Source organism: Geospiza fortis, unplaced genomic scaffold, assembly GCF_000277835.1.
Source record: "Geospiza fortis unplaced genomic scaffold, GeoFor_1.0 scaffold23, whole genome shotgun sequence".
Lineage (NCBI taxonomy): Eukaryota > Metazoa > Chordata > Aves > Passeriformes > Thraupidae > Geospiza > Geospiza fortis.
Window position 1 is genome coordinate 15,678,787 of NW_005054303.1, and position 20,822 is coordinate 15,699,608.

Consider the following 20,822-nt stretch of genomic DNA (forward strand, 5'->3'; position numbering starts at 1 on the left):
ACAAAATCAGGTTTTCCAGCGGAGATGGGCCAGAGGATGTTGGGTTCACTATTGGAGGTCCTGGATGCAGGGAATGCTGGGAGGGTCTCTGGGAATGAGGATTTTTTTGGAGAGGTTTCCTTTGGGTTCCACCACGCTTTGAGGAACCACATCAGGAGTGAAATCACTGAAGGCAAGAAGAGTCTTGAGTAGAATCACTGAGGTTGGAAAATCCCTTTGGGATCATCAAATCCAACTGTTCCCAGCACTTCCAAGGCCACCACTGACCCCTGTCCCCAGGTGCCACAGGGCTTGAAATCCCTCCAACTCTCCCTGGGCAGTGCCAAGGCCTGAGCCCCCTTTCCATGGGGAAATGCCTGCTGTGCCCACCCTGAGCTGCCCTGGCCCAGCCTGAGGCCGTTCCCTCTGCTCCTGTCCCTGTTCCCTGGAGCAGAGCCCGACCCCCCCGGCTGTGCCCTCCTGGCAGGAGCTGTGCAGAGCCACAAGGGCCCCTGAGCCTCCTTTGCTCCAGGCTGAGCCCCTTCCCAGCTCCTCAGGGATTCTCCAGCCCCTTCCCAGCTCCTTTCCCTGCCCTGGACACTCTCCAGCCCCTTCAGGTCTTCCCACAATTCCCCCAGGACTGAAGATGCCCCAGCACGGAGGAACAAAGCAGATGAAGGTTCTGATTTTGTGTCCTTGGCTTGGTAGGACATGGATCTCTCCCTGGGTGTTGTCCAGCTCCTCCACCTGCCTGGGGGAGCTTCCATGGACCATCACTCCCTTGGGAATCACTCCAGTCATTATCCATCATCCATGGAATTGCTGGTGTCACCACAAGTCCTCTCTGTGGACACCACACTCATCTCCCAGGGAGGGGCTCCACGAGCAGCTTCCCCACTGGAAATTCCTGACAGGAAATTCCTTGTGACAGGATTTCTCACACTTTCCTTGCATTCAGGAGCTCTCCACAGAATAAAGGGAACTTTCACACCTTCCGTTTATTATTGGTTTGGCAAAAAAAAGCAGGGACATTCTAATTCTTTTTAGAGCAGTTGTTATCTCCAGGTAGTTCTGAGCCTTGATAATAAATTCAAACCATTTAAAATTGATACATATCCCTCACAATTGATCCATAGTCCTCAAAATTGATCCATACCCCTCACAACTGATACAAATTCCTCATTTTCCAGGCTCCATTGCAGTTCCAGTGCCCATTAATAGATGATTTTATCATAAAGCCACTTTTCTCCCTGCTCTCATTGACTGTTTCCCTCCAGATGGGGCAGTTTATTTGGATTTATTCCATCATTCCGATGGATTATTGGCACATTTTATTCTCCATCAAGGAACAGACTGATCCTATCCTCATTTTCTAATCCGTGGCAGGGCTGGCTTGCAGAGAGGGACAGACACAAAGAATTCCCATTCCTGGATGGGAATTCCCATTCCTGGTTAAGATGACAGGACTTGGGACTGATTTTCCCAACAAAAGATGGTGATTTTTCCTTTTAGAAAGGTCCTGTCTTGCAGTGGAGAGGCTGCAGATTCACACTGCTGTAATTTGTTTTATCAGGATAATTATAATTTGTCTGGGCGATGTAAAATCATTCCAAGAAGTTTCATGGTAATTTCTGGAATGATCCATTGGATGTTGGGCTTGATACTTCAAGACATTGGGAGCCACAAAGGAGAAGCAGCAACATCTCTACATCACCTCTATTGAAATAATCCTGGCATCTTGGAATATCCTGAGCTGGAAGGGATCCCAAGGATCCTCCAGTCCAGCTCCTGGTGCTGCCCAGACACCCCAACAACCCCACCCTGACCCTGAGAGCTCCTGGAGCTCTGGCAGCCTCGGGAATGTGCCCATTCCCTGAGGATCCTGTTCCTGCTGGGTTTCGTTGTCCTTTGCAAGCTGAAATCCCTGACTTGGAACCTGGAAGACCAAACATGAAACTACGGAATGGCTGAGGTTGGGAAGGTCATTGAGCCCAGCAGGATATCCAGCCAAGGCTTCCACATCTCCAATGTTGGAATTGGAAAATCATAAAACCCCGGGATTGTTTGGGTCAGAAGGGACCTTAAAGCTCCTCCAGCTCCTCCAGTGAGCATGGCTGTTGTTGAGCTTCAGGGCTCTCCAAACTTCACGGATCCACTTCAAGGCCAGGCTGGATGAGGCTTGGAGCCACCCAGATCCCTGCTCCAGGAATAAATCGTGGATTAATTTCTGTCCCGTGGGCTTGGGCTTTGGCTGGTGTGGAAAAGAATCCCAGAATTCCAGAATGGTTTGGTGGGAAGGGACCTTAAACCCACCCAGGTCCAGCCCTGTCAGGGCAGGGACACCTCCCAATGTCCCAGAGGGACTGGGAATGATGGGAAAGCAAGGAAAACAGGGAACTCAGGGTGTTCCAGGATGTTTTTCATGGCAACCCCGCTGACTATGCAGAGCTCCCAGATATATCCAAGGTGAGCCCTGATGGAGTCTGGGGAGGAAATGAAAAGAGAGAAAAAGATATTCCTTCAATAACCTTGGAAATTCAATTTTGGAGATAAAACAGGGCTTGATAAAATTGGTTGAGGGGGAAGATGAACTCCAACAGGAGAGGAAGCAGCTGGAAGAAGGAGAGGAGCAATATCTGGATTTACTGGAAACAAAAAGGCAATTCTGTGTAAAACATTGGAGGGGGAAAGCAGACTTTGAAGCAATAATATAGAATTTTAGAGACTCCTGTGGGAGGAGGAAAACAAGGAAATGTTGGAGTTTATTCCATTCAGCATGAAATTGTTGGACACAGAAGAGAAATCCATCTGCTCTAAGAGCAGCCCCATAAACAGAGGTGATACCCCTTATTTAGGCATTTATTTATTTAGTTGTGAGGTTTTTTATTCAGTTGGTGTAGAAGCTAAATGCAAATCCAGGCTCCAAGATGATGAGCAAGGCCTGATTCCTTGGAATCTTCCAAATGGGATACAACTACTCCCAGCACTCAGGACCAGGAAAATCCAAATGGACTCAAACTCTGTTTGTGTGAGGTTTTTTACATCACATCTACTCAGTGCAGTTTCATTTCAGAGCAAGGCTCTGCTTTAATGCTGGACATTAGGGCACATCTGAAATGGGGAATGTCATGGGGTGGTTTTATTTTAGGAGCTGTAGTTCCTTCTTTCCCTGTGGCCATGCACAGGAGTGAACTTTGGAGCACTTTGGGGTTGGTTGGAGGGACCTTGGAATCCCACCCAGTGCCACCCCAGCCATGGCAGGGACACCTCCCACTGTCCCAGGGTGTCCCAATGTCCAGCCTGGCCTTGGGCACTGCCAGGGATCCAGGGGCAGCCACAGCTGCTCTGGCAATTCCAGCCCAGCCAGGAATTCCCAATTCCCAATCTCCCATCCATCCCTGCCCTCTGGCACTGGGAGCCATTCCCTGGCTCCTGTCCCTCCATCCCTTGTCCCCAGTCCCTCTCCAGCTCTCCTGGAGCCCTTCAGGCCCTGCCAGGGGCTCTGAGCTCTCCCTGGAGCCTTCTCCTCTCCAGGGGAACATTCCCAGCTCTCCCAGCCTGGCTCCAGAGGAAAAGTTTTATCCCATTGGTGTTCCAGTGTCATTCCAGCCTCCATCAATGCTCAATTTCAATGTTCCTTCCTTTAAAATGATTTGATCCCTTTTGAATGCTGGCAGTGAAGAAGGGAAGGAAGCAGGGTTTCTATTCCCAGCCTGCTCATTCTGCCTCAGCTGGGGGCTCCTTGTCCCGCTTGTCCTTCTCAGGAGACACCAGGAATGATCAGGGAGAAAGTCTGGGCTGAGAGTTTGCTACAATAATTTCCCCTTTTGCCCCTGTCCTGCTGCTCTGAGCTGTTCTCTTCTGGCCTTAACTTTTTATTTTTTTCTATTTTCTTTAAACCTTCCCAAAGCTTTTTTTATTTTGGAACCTGAGGACAATCTGCCCTCTGGCTCTGAGCTGAGCCCTTCTCATTTTCCACGGATCCCAGGCTGAGCCATCCCCAGGGTTTCAATCCCTGACCCCAAATTTTCAAGCCCTGACCTTGGCTGCTTAAAAATAGGGGCAGTTCAATGAATTCCAGTTTCTGAGGTTTGTTCCAAGTCCCAGGTTCCAAAGGAGATGAAAGCCTCCCCCAGCCCAAAGGTAAATGCATGATTTAACCTAAAGCCACGACTTCTGCACATAAAACAGGCCCCAGATCTCCCAAGGACAGAGAGAGAAAGAAATTTGGGGGGTTTATTGGTAATTCTCTGCTCTGATCAACAAAAGCAAACCCCCTTTGGGTCTAAAGTGACCTTGTCCACAGGAGAAATAAAATACAGAGGTGAGAACTGATCTCTGTTTCAAGGCAAATAAAATTTGTTGCAAACACTGTCCAGAAGAGCAGTAAAAATAGGATTTGGTGCTGTTTGAAGTCCATACATTTGTTTTATGTGCACATTTCTGTGTTTTCTGCTCTCCTCACAGCATCTCTTTGCCTCCCCTGTCCGAGTAAAAAACACTTTTTATTTCAAGCCATCATGCTGAGATCTCCCCCAGGTGTTTCCAGTTTCTCTGCTCCTCTCCCTGCCTGGTTTTTCCATGTTTATCCCTGGTTCACTTGGCACTTGAGGCTGGAATCTCCTTTCCATCACCTTTTGGGAGCGTGGGTGTGGTTGGGATGTGGTGGCCCCAACTCTGGGGTGGAGGTTGTCACCAGCTGGGGTTTCTGTACAGATCACAAACAGGACAGGGCTGCTGGGAACGTGCCTTGAGCTGTTTGATTTTCCAGCAGCAGCCTCATTCCATGGCTGTGACAATGGGAAGCTGCCAGCAGCTCACATCCCAGGCAGCAGACCAAGAACTCAATGGCACAACTCACTTTATGAGTTTTCTGACCAATCACACAAAGCAAAAGCACATTGACAGTATTTATATCTATATAATAGATATTCTATATTGACAGGAGTTCCATCCAACCACTGTAAGCACAGGTACCTTTGGTTAAACAATGCTTGCTTATTTCAAATACAACACCTGCTTGTGAGCCTTAAAACACAATGCACAGAGCTCCGTTATTAACCTTAGAACTCCCTAATATCTCGCTAGATAAACTTTTCTGTAGCTTGGAGAGTTATTCTAGACAAGTGTTAACACACAGACCATTGTTCTATTTGTCCTTGCTTTTCTGTTTCGTGCACAATTTTTCTGCTGACCAATCTCATGGCTGCTGCTTAGCTCCAATCACAGTTCTACTGCCTTTTGCAGCTTTCCCAAAACCCTCTGATTTTGTGGATTCCCACAATTCCCCCTCTCTGTTCACCTAAAAAGAAACCGTCACAACCGTGTTGTTTATTACTTGCATTTCGTAGCCTTACTATAATATTTCTGCTTATTACCTGCCCAAAGCACTTTCTTGCTTGCACTAAGCATTGCTATATCGCAACACAGCAATTTAATGCTGTGAAAGTCCAGTCCGTTCAAAGGGCATAAATTACGCCTGACAACGGCTACAAGTCATTGTTCAAAAAAGTCTTGTAGATTCCAAGGTCTTAATTCAAAGCCTTCCTCCATGTCTATACCTTCATCCACCATCCCTGTGAGATTTCGAGAACTCTCTGTGAATCCAAGGGTCACCCGGGCTGGCCGAGCTCTGCTGGAGGTGGGTGGCACTGGTGGCATCTCCAGGAGGGTGCAGCCAGGTGGGATTGGGCTCTTGTCCCAGGAAACCAGGGACAGGATGAGAGGGAACAGCCTCAGGTTGCACCAGGAGAAGTTCAGGTTGGATACTGGGGAGAATTTCTCCATGGAAAAGTTGTCCAGCCTTGGGAAGTGGTGGAATCCCCATCCCTGGAGGGATTTAAATCCATGTGGAGGTGGCACTTGGGGACATGGGGCAGTGGTGGCCGTGGCAGTGCTGGGAATGGTTGAGCTTGATGATCTCTGAGGGTTTTTCCAGCCTAAACTACTCTGGGATTCTCTCTGGAATCACAAGGCTGCTCCAGGGGCTGCAGCTCCCTTGTTTTACTGGGGAAAAGTGAAAAACACAGAGCAGGGAGCTCTGGGAGAGGTTTCAGGAGTGAGGAGAGCGTTTAAAATGCCCCATTAATCATTAAAGGGGTTGTGTGCAGATCAGAGCTGGTGTCACCACCTGGCTCAGTGTCACCTGGATCAGTGTCACCTGTCAGTGACAGCCTGAGGGGAACCAGGAGCAGCATCCAGCACTTCCCTTGTGCTGATAGGAGCCTTATCTCGAATTTCCCATGTGCTTTTCTCACCTTTCTTCCCTGATTTGTCCTCCCTTCCTGAGTATTTGAGTGTCCTTGGAGGATCCTGGGATGGTGGGGATGGGACTGGAGAGGATTCCCAGAGCAGCTGTGGCTGCCCCTGGATCCCTGGCAGTGCCCAGGGCCAGGTTGGAGCAGCCTGGGACAATGGGAGGTGTCCCTGCCATGGCAGGGGTGGGATGGGATGATCCCTGATATCCCTTCCATCCCAACCCAGTGTCCATCCTCTTCCACACCCTGTTCGTGTCCAGTGGAGTTCAGCCCCACAAATAATGGAATGGTTGCTGTAGGAATGAGTAAAAAAAAAAATATTTTCCTGCTAAATATTCCAAAGGAATTGGTGTGAGTCACTCCAGGAATGAGCCAGGATGCTGCACCCATGGCTGGATCCCTAAGGGAGGAGAGTTGGTTCAAATCCCAAATGGAATCCAGGAATGGATTGGGTTGCAAAGGAACTTAAATCCCCCCCAGTGCCACCCCTGCCATGGCAGGGACACCTCCCACTGTCCCAGGGTGTCCCCAATGTCCAGCCTGGCCTTGGGCACTGCCAGGGATCCAGGGGCAGCCACAGCTGCTCTGGCAATTCCAGCCCAGCCAGGAATTCCCAATTCCCAATCTCCCACCCATCCCTGCCCTCTGGCACTGGGAGCCATTCCCTGGCTCCTGTCCCTCCATCCCTTGTCCCCAGTCCCTCTCCAGCTCTCCTGGAGCCCCTTCAGGCCCTGCAAGGATTTCCTTGGATTCTTTCCTTCTCCAGGTGAGCACCCCCAGCATTCCCAAATTGGCTCCATGTTTTTTTAGCTGGAAAATGCTTTAGAATGACTGCAGAGGGTTTTATTCCCAGGTCACCAGTGGGTCCCTGCTCCTCCAGAGACATTCCTTAATCCTGGATACGGAAGAGACAAATTTGGGTTCCAGGACCTGCCCATAGAGAAGGACCCTGAACCCAGAGCTCAGCCACGGCTCCCCTCGTGAGCTCTGTAGGTTTAAAATGTTGTTCACTGCTGTTCATTGATTTATATTCTAGCCAGGACAATTTAAATTCCATAAAATCCAAGGAACAGCAGCAGCAGAGCCCATAAAAGAAGCTCAGAAGAGCAGACACTTTTAAAAACCCTTGGATTATTCCCATTTCATGGTTTTTTAAGGAAGCTCCTCGTTATTCATCCATCCCCTTCTGGCCCCAGCTGGACAAATCAAGCAAATCAAGATTTGCAGATATGGAGGGATGTGAATGGTGCAGCTTTGCCCCAAAGTTTTTATTTTATCTGTTTCTTTTAACTCATCTGAATATTTATCACTTGCAAACGTCGCGCGTGCTCCAGCACAAATATTGAAGCTCAGGAACCTGGGAGTTGCTGGGTGAGGCTGGATCTGGATTTCCAGAGAATTTAATGCCCTGTCAAGGAGCCAAACCAGGACAGAGGCACCAGCCTGGAAAATCCCAGCAAATTCTGCAGACGGGGGAGACAAACTCAAAGCACAAAATCCAAGGTAGCAAATTCCTGAGGGTGGGGACTGGGATTTTCCATTCTAAATCCTTCTGCAAAGCAGGCATGGACACGGAATGCAGAAGAAAATGAAATTAATAATAATTTTGCACTGAAAGTTACCATCAAAATCCCTCTAACTTCAAATTAGGACCTTGCCAGGGATAAGATGAAAAAATTAGGAGTCCATGACAAGAATCTTTGGAGTTCTGACAAGGGATGGAGGGACAGGACACAGGGAATGGCTCCCAGTGCCAGAGGGCAGGGATGGATGGGAGATTGGGAATTGGGAATTCCTGGCTGGGCTGGAATTGCCAGAGCAGCTGTGGCTGCCCCTGGATCCCTGGCAGTGCCCAAGGCCAGGCTGGACACTGGGACACCCTGGGACAGTGGGAGGTGTCCCTGCCATGGCTGGGGTGGGATTTAGGGTTCCTTCCATCCCAAAACATTCCTGGATTCCATGAAAAAGGGATTTTCCTCATTGTACCATGGATATATCTGTGCAAGGCAGGGTTTGGATTGCACAATTCCAGGATGGATTTGCACACCTGTTTTAATTTACTCCTAAATGTGCAAGTGGCTTTTTGCTATTTCTGGCCATGGTGGTTTCATTTCACTGGAATAAATCCATTATCCAAGGTGTGATGCCCCTGTTCCAAGATTTGGATGGAAAATTGTTGCTGTCATTTCACAGGGATCACATTCCCTGTGCACTGGAGCTTCCCAATGCTCCTAAATCCCATCTTCTCTGGGCTTCTCTGTGTCTCCATTCAGGCACCTCCAGACCCACCTCAGGAGCTAAAAAACCTGGAAATGAGGCTGGAGAGTCTGGGAATAGATGGATTTGGAAGTACTGGACAACATTCCTGTGGTGTGAATCCAACAGTGGCCACAAACCCAATGGAAACGAGCAGAGGCACCACTTTTTATTGTTATTTATTTATTATTCCCCTTGCTGGAGCTGAGAGAGAAAAACTCATTATTTGTTTAGCTTAAAATGCAAATTGGAGAGGCCAAACCAGCGGGTGAAGCCTCTGCTCGGGGCATCGGGGTGGAAATAAATTCCATGAATTTTCTCCTTAACAAATCCCACTATAAAAACCAGGATTTGACCCTTACCGTGAGGAGCAGCTGTGTGGTTCAAACCAAACAAGAACCTCGCTGTCATTTCTCAGGATAGCTCCAGAACTTTCCTTTTTCTGTTTCCTAATCCTTAAGACATGAATGTACTTAGGCTAAAAAACTTCATTAAACATTAATAGAGAGCCTGATTTAACTCCAGCCCCGCTTGCTTCCCAAAGATAATTGTGGGAGAGAATGAACCGCACTCCCTTGGCAGCTTTGCTGGAGATTTTTCCAAAACTAATAGTGGAATTATGAAAGGAATAAGGAGGGAAAAAGTAAATTAAATCAAATTGCCAAAGCCTTGGGGAAGAGCTGATGCAAATGAGTTCAATGCAGAGGAGTCACAAACAACTCCAGTTTTTCTCCTGTGCATCTGGGAAGTCACAATCCTGTAAAAACAATGGGAAAAAATGATGGAAAAACGAGCTGTTAACTCTGGTAGGGGCTTTTATCAGCCCTTCCCTTCCCCATTAAAGTTATTACCTGTGAAAGTGGGATTCAGGAATGAGCAGCCCGAGTTAATTTTCTCTCCCTGTCACTGGGGATCATCAGCCCCTGGATAAATGGGAATTGTGGGGTTTAAAGACTTTTTTGACCTTAAAGGCAGGGGAAAGTTTCATTTAAAAGCTGTTTATAAGGCTAAAGTAGCTTGATAAGTAAATAAAACAGGGGGAGAAGAGAGAAGGGCCTGAATACAAATTCCTGTTAAAATCGTTAAACTGAGGTGCCATGGGGAGGGGAAATCATTCCCTGGGTTTGGAGCATTCTGTGCAAACAGCAAGGAAAACACAGGAGGGAACGTTATTCCAAACCAGAGATGAGTTTTGGATGTTCAACATTCCAAGGATTTATGAGCAAGGGCAGAAAATGACAGAAGTATCATTCATCAAAGGCTTTTTAACACCTCAAACGTGGAACTTCCATGATATTCCTGTCCCAAAGTTCCTGTGTTCATCCTCAGGGATTTAGGATCAAGATGTTGGATCAGGAGGGTTCAAATCATTCCCTGAAATCATTCCCTGGGTTTGGAGCATTCAGTGGAAGCAGCAAGGAAAACAAAGGAGGGAACGTTATTCCAAACCAGAGACGAGTTTTGGATGTTCAAACATTCCAAGGATTTATGAGCAAGGGGAGAAAATGATGGAAAAGTCATCCATTAAAAGCTTTTTTGACACCTCAAACATGGAGCTTCCGTGATAGTCCTGTCCCAAAATTCCTGTGCTCATCCTCAGGGATTTAGGATCAGAAAGATCTTCAGATGATGCTGCTTGAGCATCTTTTTGTTGTTATTTTAGAGATTCTTCTGTGCTTTGCTCAAAGTTTAGGGAGAATTTTCCCAGGATTTTTAGGTGCATTTTGCTGTGGCTGGAAGGGCTGGAGAGGTGATGGATATGGAATTATCCTGGCTGGAATGGGGGGAAAAAAATAGAGAATTTCCAATTAAAAATCAAATATTTATTTCAGATAAAATTTATACCGGGAACAGCAGCGGGTGCCTTGTGATCACGATCCATAAAAATATGGAGAGTTCATGGAATCTTGGAATGCTTTAGACTGGAAAAGCCCTCTGAGGTCAAATCCAACCATTCCCAGAACTTCCAAGGCCACCACTGGTCATGTCCCCAAGTGCCATCTCCACAGGGCTTTAGATCCCTGCCAGGATGGGGACTCCACTGCCCTTTTCCAATATTTTCCAACTTTTCCATGGAGAACTTTCCCCTTGGACAACTTACAGAAAAATGCCTGGAAAATAGTAAATATTAGTAAATCTGATTAACAATTCCTTTGATATCCATTATATAGAAGGACCTAGGAGCTTTTTGGGAAAGTACAAATAATTTAAGACAGGGTGGTGAGAGGAAAACAGGAGATTTGGGAGAGGCAATTCCCAGCTCTCCCTGAGAAAGCAGCAGGGATCTGGAATATTTTCTTTCCCAAGGATAATTCCTGTCTTTAAGCCAACACTTCCCTGCAAAGCTGCTGCCTTGGGAAACTTGGGGAAGCAGGAACATTTTAATGTTTTACATAAAACACTTCGTAAGGACACAAAACCTCCCTGTGCCACACTGGAATGGGAGGATTTCAGGAATTCTTCCCTCCCAGGGGTTAAAAAATGAGCTGAGTTCTTTAGAGAGCCAGAATTCCCTGTTTTTCATCCCTTTGGGAACATGTTTCCATGTGTCTTCCTGGCTCTGAAGAGCTGTGCACAAACCATTGCTAGGCCAGATTATCCTTATTTTCCAGCCACGGTGAAGTTTTCCAAAGGAAATGGCAGCGGGAAGTTGGGTCTGTGCACACCCTGGACGTTGGTTATATTTTATTTATTTGGTGTTTTGCTGGAATCAAAATTCTGGCGGAGTTTGAAGCTGTGAATGTGAATTATTTAAAATCAGTTTTATTTGAGTTAGGGCAGAACAGGCTGTTCCGGGTGTGGGGAACTGGGACAGTAAAATGTCCACCAGAATGGAGAAAAAAGATCCAGAGGTGATGGTTTTTGGTGAAGCCAGATTTTTGGTGAAGCTCCTGAGGTGGGGAGCTCATGGAATCATGGATTATCCCAAGCTGGAAGGAGCCCCAGCTCCCAGCCCTGCACAGACACCCCAAAAATCCCAGCCTGAGCATCCCTGGTGTCCAAACATTCCCAGAGCTCTGGCAGCCTCAGGAATGTGCCCATACCTGAGCTCCCCACTGAGCACAGATTTATTATTCCCCAGATGATTTTTTTTTAATTATCCGCCAGATTTATCATTGTGAGTACAGAGTCTCCAGCTCAGCTCTGTGCCCAGGATGTTGCTGCCTGGTGCACTTTATCCAGAGAAAGTCCCACAATTCCAGGCTGGTTTGCGATGGAAGAGACCTCCCAGGCCACCTCATCCCACCCCTGCTGTGGGCTGGGACACCTTCCGTAGGTTGCTCCAAGTGCTGTCCAAGTTAAGACAAGCTCACGGGCTTTATTCAGTGTTGTTCCAAGAGATCTCCTAACAAGAACTTGGGTTAGTCTTGTCTCCTAAGCCAGGCCCTAAACACCGACCTGGGTTGATCCACTCTCCTGGGATGGGTCCTAAACCAGAACCTGGGTTTAACAGGTTTAAGTTTTTAGGATGTGCAAAGAAGAACCTACCCCACCTCCTGCAACAGGAGTGGACCAGGTTAGTGCTGTCTCCTAGGACTGGTCCTAAATTAGAGCCTGGGTTAGTCTTGATTCCTAGGATGGGTTCTAAAGAAGAACCTGAGTTGGTCCTGTCTTTAGGGCTGGTCCTAAAGAAGAACCTGGGTTGGTCCTGTCTTTAGGACTGGTCCTAAGGAAGAACCTGTCTCCTGTTGCTCCTGTCTCCTATGATGAGTGTCAAACAAGAACCTGGATTAGTCTTGATTCCTATGATGGGTCCTAAACTAGAACTGGGGTTAGTTTGGATGCCGAGGATGGGTCCTAACCTGGGTTAGTCCTGTCTCTAGAAGAGGTCCTAAACAAGAACCTAGATCAATCGTGTCTCAGGAGATGTTCTAAAGAAGAACCTGGATCAATCCTGTCTCTAGGACAGCTCCTAAACACGAACCTTGATTGATCCTCTCTCAAGGAGAGGTCCTAAACAAGAACCTGTGTTCGTTTATATGCCTAGGATGGTTCCTAACCTGGGTTAGTCCTGTCTCTAGGAGAGGTCCTAAACAAGAACCTGGATCAATCCTGTCTCTAGGACAGCTCCTAAACACGAACCTCAGTTAATCCTGTCTCTAGGACAGGTCCTAAACAAGAACCTGGGTTAGTTTTGTCTCTTAGGACAGGTCTCAAACAAGAAACTGGGTTAGTCTTGATTCCTATGACAGGTCCTAAACAAGAACCTTGGTTAATCCTGTCTCTAGGACAGGTCCCACACATGAACCTTGGTTAATCCTGTCCCTAGGCCTGGCTTCAACCCTCTAACACCATGCTGCCCTGGCTGTGTCTCTGCAGACCTAGGAGAGATCCTAAGCAAGAACCTGGATCAATCCTGTCTCTAAGACAGGTTCTAAACAAGAACCTGTGTTCGTTTATATGCCTAGGATGGGTCCTAACCTGGGTTAGTCCTGTCTCTAGGAGAGGTCCTAAGCAAGAACCTGGATCAATCCTGTCTCTAGGAGAGATCCTAAACAAGAACCTGGATCAATCCTGTCTCTAGGAGAGGTCCTAAACAAGAACCTGGATCAATCCTGTCTCTAGGAGAGATCCTAAACAAGAACCTGGATCAATCCTGTCTCTAGGAGAGGTCCTGAACGAGAACCTGGATTAATCCTGTCTCTAGGACAGCTCCCCCACATGAATCTCGGTTAGTCCTGTCTCTAGGAGAGGTCCCACACAAGAACCTGGATCAATCCTGCCTCTACGACAGCTCCTAAACACGAACATCAGTTAACCCTGTCCCTAGGCCCGGCTTCCCCCCTCTAACCCCGTGTGTGTCTCCACAGAGCCCCCGGCGGTGGAGCCGGCGTTCCTGGAGCTGCGGCAGGGCCAGGGCCGTGCGGTCACCATGAGCTGCCGCGTGCTGCGCGCGTACCCCACGCGGGTGCTGAGCTACGAGTGGCGCCTGGGCGGGCGCCTGCTGCGCTCGGGCCACTTCGACCTGCAGGACTCCACCGAGTTCACCGTCAGCAGCCTCTCCCGTGACTCCTACGGCCTCTACAACTGCAACATCATAGGCGGGCGCCGGCCGCTGCAGCTTCCTCGTCACAGGTAGGAGGCGTGGGCATGGGAATTTAACTGCTTCTTAATTTGGTTTTTAATGGGTTTTTAATGGGTTTTAGGCAGTTTGTTTGGGTTTTCCCAGGGGGTTGGAGTTTCTCTGCAAAACTGTGTTCATGGAGTTTTGGGTTGTTTGGGTTGTTTGGGTTTTGTTGGGTGAGGCTTCGTAGGGCTCAAGCAACAAAAGGAACATTCCAAGGTTTTGAGTTTGGAATCTGTCACTATCGGAGTCTGGAATCTGTCACTGTAGGAATTTTGAGTTTGGGATCTGTCACTCTAGGAATCTGGAATCTGTTACGATAAGAATTTTCCGTTTTGAATCTGTCACTATAGGAATATGGAATCTGTCCCTATAGGAATCTGGAATCTGTCACTATAGGATTTCTGAGTTTGGAATCTGAAGGTTTTCTTCAAAATCGTGTCCATGGAGTGTTTGGGTTTTGTTGGGTGAGGCTTGATAGAGCTCAAGCAACAAAAGGAAGATCCCAAGATTTTGAGTTTGGAATCTGTCACTATAGGAATCTGGAATCTGTCACTATAGGAATTCTGAGTTTGGAATCTGAAGCTTTTCTTCAAAACTGTGCTCATGGAGTGTTTGGGTTTTGTTGGGTGAGGCTTGATAGAGCTCAAGCAACATAAGGAAGATCCCAAGATTTTGAATTTGGAATCTGTCACTATAGGAATCTGGAATCTGTCTCTATAGGAATTTGGAGTTTGGAATCTGTCACTGTAGGAATTTTGAGTCCGGAATCTGTCACTGTTGGAATCTGGAATCTGTCACTATAGGAATTTTGAGTTTGGAATCTGTCACTACAGGAATGTGGAATCTGTCACTATAGGAATTTTGATTTGGAATTTTGAGTTTGGAATCTGTCACTACAGGAATCTGGAATCTGTCCCTATAGGAATTTTGAGTTTGGAATCTGTCACTCTCTGTCACTATAGGACACGAAATAACATGGCATGCACACTCTGCTTTTCTCAAGGTAAAAAAGGGAAGTTTATTTTCTGTCTCCAACATTTATAGATTTCTAAAAGTGACAGTGGATTGGAGGGTGACAGTGCCACCTCTTTAATGACAGTGGACAAACCAACAGTCCATCAAATATTTCTTCTTCTATAAGGAATGCAAAACAATAAGTTATTTACATAAATGTGTGAGAAAGTTCATTACAAGAATGTAAACATCAGAAGGCTTAGAAAATCCTAAAAAATCAGGGTGACAGGAATCTCCGGGTTGGGAGTAGCCAGGAGATAAGTTGATGTGATGGGGATGACATCCCCTTGGCAGGAATTTCTCACAGCACAAGTGTGGTGGGAACACAGCAAATCCCACAGTTCTGGATGGTTCTGCTCCTTCCAAATGGGATCCAGCCTTTGGCTGACACCATTCAGAGCCTGCTGGAGGGGCTTTCACAGCCACCAACTTCTCCAAATCTTGGGATTTTAATCCCAAAGGCGGCTCTGAAGGAAACCAGAAAAACTATTTGGCCTCAAATGAGTAAATTTGGTTCAATCTATTCATCAGGACTTGGATCCCAGACTGTGGAAATTTATTTCAATTTATTCTGCCAGGATTGTGGCAGTTGGAGTGGTTTTAGCAAACCACAAAAGTGAAAATGAGTCCTAAAATGTTTTTATGATATTTCCCATTTCCCACCCCCTCCCTGTGCTCATTTAGGGTTCATCCCATCCTGCTAATTTATGGTGGATTAAGGATGCTGGAAGTAACACTTTGACTTTTCTTAGCCTTTTAAAGTTAAAACTGACTTTATTTAGCAAATAAATTCCTTTCCACTGCTCTCAGAGCAGTGGCTCTGTTGTGCTCCTGAATCTCAGCAGCACAGATGGAGTCAAAGCCCCAGGGAACTGAAAACGCTGAAAAAAAATGATGAAATGGTTAAAAAGGAGGCTTGGATTTCACTGGGAATGTGAACAGAGACAAGAAATTGGGCACTTCTTAGGGATAATTGGAAAAAAAAGCCCAATAAATAACTGCAAGGCAGGAATGTGGCAGTTGTGTGGAGCTTTTGTTTTGGGGGGGATAATGGGTTGTTGTAACCCATTTTTAGCTGGTTTATTTCTGGTTTTTCATGCAGGAAAATAGAAATGTGCTGGACTGGGGCTGCAGAAATCCATTGGTATGCTCAGAGAAAGCTTTTCAGTACAGCAGCCTGGTTTTAAAGATTTATTCTGACCCCCGAGCCTGCAGAATCTCTTTTTTTTTTTTTCCCTGTATATTTTGAGCCAGATTGGAGGAGATGAAAGCCAAATAAATCACACCCGGAAAAGGGGTTAATTTATAGCATCTGGGCCAACATGAGGCAGATGTAACCTGCCAGTCTCTTCAAAATAAATAAGAAGTGACAAGGCAAATTGTGTTTGTGGGGAAGCAGAGCTGAGTTCATGCTCCTCACAGCTTCAGCACCTCGAGATTTTATTCAAGGCCAGATCATATCCAGAGAGCAACAAGAAGTCCATTCCAGGCTGTGGCTTCGGAAATCCCTGCCAGGACTGGGAGCAAATAAATCAAACCAGATCCGTGGATGGCAGAGGAGCCTCCCTGAGGGAGGGTTTGGTGCTGGAGAAGGAGGGGGATGAGCACGGGGAGCTTCTCCCTCCCTGGAGAGGCTGCTGAGGGGCCAGATGTTCCTCCAGGGCACACCTGAGCCCTGCTGGGTCACGGCCTGGCCTGGCCTGGCCAGCTGGGGACACGCCGGGAGCAGTTTTGTCCCTGTGGTGTGGCTTCTCCAGGCAGGGGGGGTTAGTGTCTGTGTTTTGCAGGTTGCCAGCAAAGGAGGGATGAAGAATTCTTCTTCTTCTTCTTCTTCTTCTTCTTCTTCTTCTTCTTCTTCTGCTTCTGCTTCTGCTTCTGCTTCTGCTTCTTCTGCTTCTTTTGCTTCTTCTGATCCTCTTTCTTCTCTTTCTTCTTCTTGTTTTTCTTTTTCTTCTTCTGCTTCTTCTGCTTCTTCTTCTGATTTTCTTTCTTCTCTTTCTTCTTCTTCTCATTTTTCTTTATCTTCTTCTTCTTCTTTTTCTTCTCCTCCTCCTCCTCCTCCTAATTCTCCTTCTCCTTCTCCTTCTCCTTCTCCTTCTCCTTCTCCTTCTCCTTCTCCTTCTCCTTCTCCTTCTCCTTCTCCTTCTCCTTCTCCTTCTCCTTCTCCTTCTCCTTCTCCTTCTCCTTCTCCTTCTCCTTCTCCTTCTCCTTCTTCTTCTCCTCCTCCTTCTTCTCCTCCTCCTCCTCCTCCTCCTCCTCCTCCTCCTCCTCCCCCTTCTATCTTCCTCTTCATCTTCCTCTTTTTCCTCTTCCTCCTCCTCCTCCTGCTTCTCTTCCTCCTCCTCTTCCTTATTCTCTTTCCATTTCATCCTCTTCATTGTTATTTCTCTGCATCATTAACAAATGTCAGGACAAGAGGGAATGGCCTCAGGCTGCCCCAGGGAAGGTTAAAGTTGGATATTGGGGGGAAATTCCTCCTGGAAAGGGCTGTCAAACACTGCCAGGGGCAGCAGTGGAGTCCCAATCCCTGGAATTGTCCAAAACCCATGGATGTGGCTCTGGAGGCCATGGGATGGTGGTGGCTGTAGGGGGAGGATTGACAACCACACTTGATGGTCCTAAATGTCTTTTCCAACCTGAACAATTCCATGATTCTCTGCTCCCCCGGGGAGCCATTTGGGATTAGGGTTACCTAGAACTGAGTTTACCTGACAAATCCTAGTTTAAAATTTCTTCTCAGTTTGGGAAGTTTGATCCCCTTGAGCTGGAATTTTCTCTGCTGGGACTGAATTTGTCCCCAGAGTTGTGTCCAAAGAGGGATTTTTAGATATTTTTTTAGATAATATTTTGTTCCCTCCCTATGAAATTCTTTAATCAGGGCTGGATACATTTTGGATGTAAATCCCTTTCCGAATTTCCACCAGGAATCTCTGTCCATAGCGGATGGGGCTGGCTTGGCAGGGCTGCAGAGTTAATATTAAAATTCAAAATTTCAGTTATTCATCACAGCCCTGGGTAGGACTAAACAAAGCTCTAATGTCATTCCACGGACTTAATTCCTTTTATCAACCAACTCCTGATCCCACCAGCGAGGGAAGACTTTGGAATATTAATTCCGTGTTGTTCTGGCCTGTGGAATATTTTTGCCGTGGGATATTGCGTTAATTAACGAGCTCATCTTTAATTATTTACTCTGTCTTACATCACCCCGTCAGTGCTTCCAGCCAAGTGCAACATCAAGCCAATCAAGGGCTAATTGGGGAGGGTTTAATTGTTAGCTCATGATCAGAGCTTTCCCTTTCCTTGGAGCTCTTGGAAGCTCTTTGGAGCTGGCGATGCTGAAACCTGACGATCCAAACATTCCTTCCCTGCCAACACCTCCAGAAGGGATTATCCCCATCCATGGCAGGAATAATTCAGGTTGGAAAAGACCTTGGAGATGATCTGGTCCAACATTCCACCACTAATCCATGGGACACTCAGGTACCTCGCATGTCCTGCCTTCCCTTCTCCCAGAAAACTGGGATTTGAGGAGATGGACACTGCATCATCCCTTCTGATGATCCCAGAATCCACCTCTGGAAAGAGCTCTTTGGAAACTCCATTTTTCTCTAATGAAAAGCATCTTTTGGACCTTTCCAGGAGAAGAACACGTGGAAATACTTGGTTGTTTTTTTCCAGGTTTTCCCTGATTTTTGGATATTTTAAGTGTCAGAATGGAGCACAGCAAACCCTGGATTGGGTTTGCCCCCATCCTGTTTCGTATGGATGGGGTAAGGATGGACCTGTTCCATGAAAGATCTTGGAATTATGGAATGGTTTGGGTTGGAAAAGGTCTTGGAAAGGGGCATTTTTAACAAAATCTGGTTTCTCCAAGCCCCATCCAAGCTGGCCTTGGACAATTCCAGGGATGGAATCTCCACCCCATCCCTTGGCAAACCCTCTCCATGGATTTAAGTCAATATGAACTCAGATTTAGTGGATTTAGGAATGTTTTGTCCTCTCTTTGGGAAATCATCCTTCGTTTTCCCCACATTTATGAAGGATGAAGGCTCGGATGTGATCCTCTCATTTTTCCCAATTCCCTTCTCAAGATCAGGCACCTCTCCAGCTGCTTTGTTCAGGAATTTCTGTCTCAGTGTTTGCTCTGTGCCCCTGCCACCATCCCTGGTAGCTCCGTGGTCCTCAGCTTGGAGCTGGAATCATTTCCAAATTCCCACTGGAACAGGATTCCCAGAGAAGCTGTGGCTGCCACTTGTGTGAGCTTTAAAATTCCAACTGGAGCAGCAGCAAAAATCCTTTTCCATTCATCCTCCAGGAAAAGTTTTTTTTTTTTTAATTTTAATTAAAAACCTTGGAGATTCCAACAGAGCCTCTCCTAAAAATGTCCAAAAATTCCTGGAGGACAGGGAAGGCCCTGGAAGTCATTCCTGGAGGATTAAGGGAAGGCCACAATGAAGAAACATCTTTAAGGTCCCTTCCAAGCCAAATAATTCCCTGATTTTCAGTTTCCATGGTTATGGGGGGGCAGGAGGTGACTGGGATGATCCAGCTGCAGGATTGGGATGAGCAGCAGATCCAGGAGGAGACAGATGTTGCCTTTCCCAATTGCAAATAAAGAACAAAACATCTTCTCTTTCTTCCTGCAACCTTTCCATAAAACAGAGATCCTGGAATAAAGCGGAGCATGGATGGGGCAGCATTTTCCATAAATTCAGTGTCTCCCACTATTTCACACAGTTAAATGCAGGGTTTTGTTCAGGATTTATGCTCTCCCAGCACTGTAAAGATGGAAAGGGCTGGAGCTGAGGTTGCCACGAGGGGAAGCATTTATAAATCTCAGATTTTATTTCCTTTCCCCGAATATGATAGAGTGGAAGCTGCTCTGTTCAGCTCTCACAGCCAGCTCCTGTCACCAGCAGTGCCACAAACATGGGACAGAGCTGCTGCAGTTCCCAAAACTCCAAAGAATTGGTGGAACTTGATGGGAAAATAAGGAGGAAACAGATAAGGGAATGATTCCTTGAATGCTCCATGTCCGCACAATTCCCGCTGTTCATTCCTGCAGGACAGGGAGCCAACACCAATCCCACCCTCTGGGATCTGGGACATTTAGGGACACTGGGTTTGAGGCATTGCTGAGATCCCTGTGCTGCTCTGCACTCAGCCCAGCTGGGATTTGCAGTGCCCAGTCCACAACAATTCCTTTAAGGGATAATTTTCCTCAGGGATAAATTGAGTGATCTCAGTGGACCACAGGATGAGGAATCCTGGGTGATCATTCCCTCTAAAAGGGGCCAGCTGAACCTCCCTCCTTTTATTTTAAAAACTAAAAATCCCCCGGTCTTCGAAAATAAGGAATGTGGAATCCAAGGAGGCAGATTTTTTTACAGATGCAGATTTTATGGGCTAGAAATTGACAGCTGAGAAATTCAGGTGTTAGAAACAGCTGAGCCGGATTTATTGTCTGAGATCTGAGGATGAAAGGGATGGGAACACTTCAGGGAAAGCTGAAATGTTGAGGAAGCCACAGAGCCAACAATGAAATCCTCTTGAAATGTGGAAAACAGCTCTGGGATTGAAGGCAGGGTGGGAAATGGTCACCGAGAGAGGGATTCTTTTATCAGAGTGACATCAAACTCCAGCACCAAGATCTGCTAAAATCTGGAGAACTGGGAGAGAAACCACTCTGCCTCCTGGATTTCCATCCCAAGGGATGATAATAAATGATCTTGGAAGGTCTGCATTCAGATATTTTAGTCCATTTGGTAAATAAATGGGAATTTTGGTGGGGGGGTGGTGTTTCCTTGCTTTGAACAACTTCAAACCCAGGGACAGAGAGAGACTTTGGATAAAGGCCTGGAGTGCCAGAACAGGGGGAATGCCTCAATCCACTTCTGTTCAGGACAATTCTCCAGCTTTTAGATCCCTGTGGAGCTTGGGGTGGAGCAGCTGAAGTGACTTTTTCCCTTTGCTTGGTTTCTCTAATTCAGTGCCACAGAGATTTCATCCCATTTTTGACCTTACACTGGTACAGGGCTGGTGGAAAATGCTTGGATGTTTGGATGCACTGCCTGGAGGGACTGGATGCTGCACAACAAATGCTCAGGACTGAAAATGTTCCCCTGGAGAGGAGAAGGCTCCAGGGAGAGCTCAGAGCCCCTGGCAGGGCCTGAAGGGGCTCCAGGAGAGCTGGAGAGGGACTGGAGACAAGGGATGGAGGGACAGGACACAGGGAATGGCTCCCA

The 20,822-nt window shown here is 47.0% G+C and overlaps 1 protein-coding gene across 1 annotated transcript in view; it reads left to right on the top strand.

Annotated features, from left to right (window-relative positions):
- The window catches only part of MDGA2 (MAM domain containing glycosylphosphatidylinositol anchor 2), a 148,001-nt gene that overhangs the window by 88,469 nt on the left and 38,710 nt on the right, over positions 1 to 20,822 (top strand). The window contains 2 exon segments of the mRNA XM_014311868.2: positions 13,304 to 13,532; positions 13,534 to 13,568. Of these exon segments, the coding sequence (XP_014167343.2) occupies positions 13,304 to 13,532; positions 13,534 to 13,568 (264 nt within the window).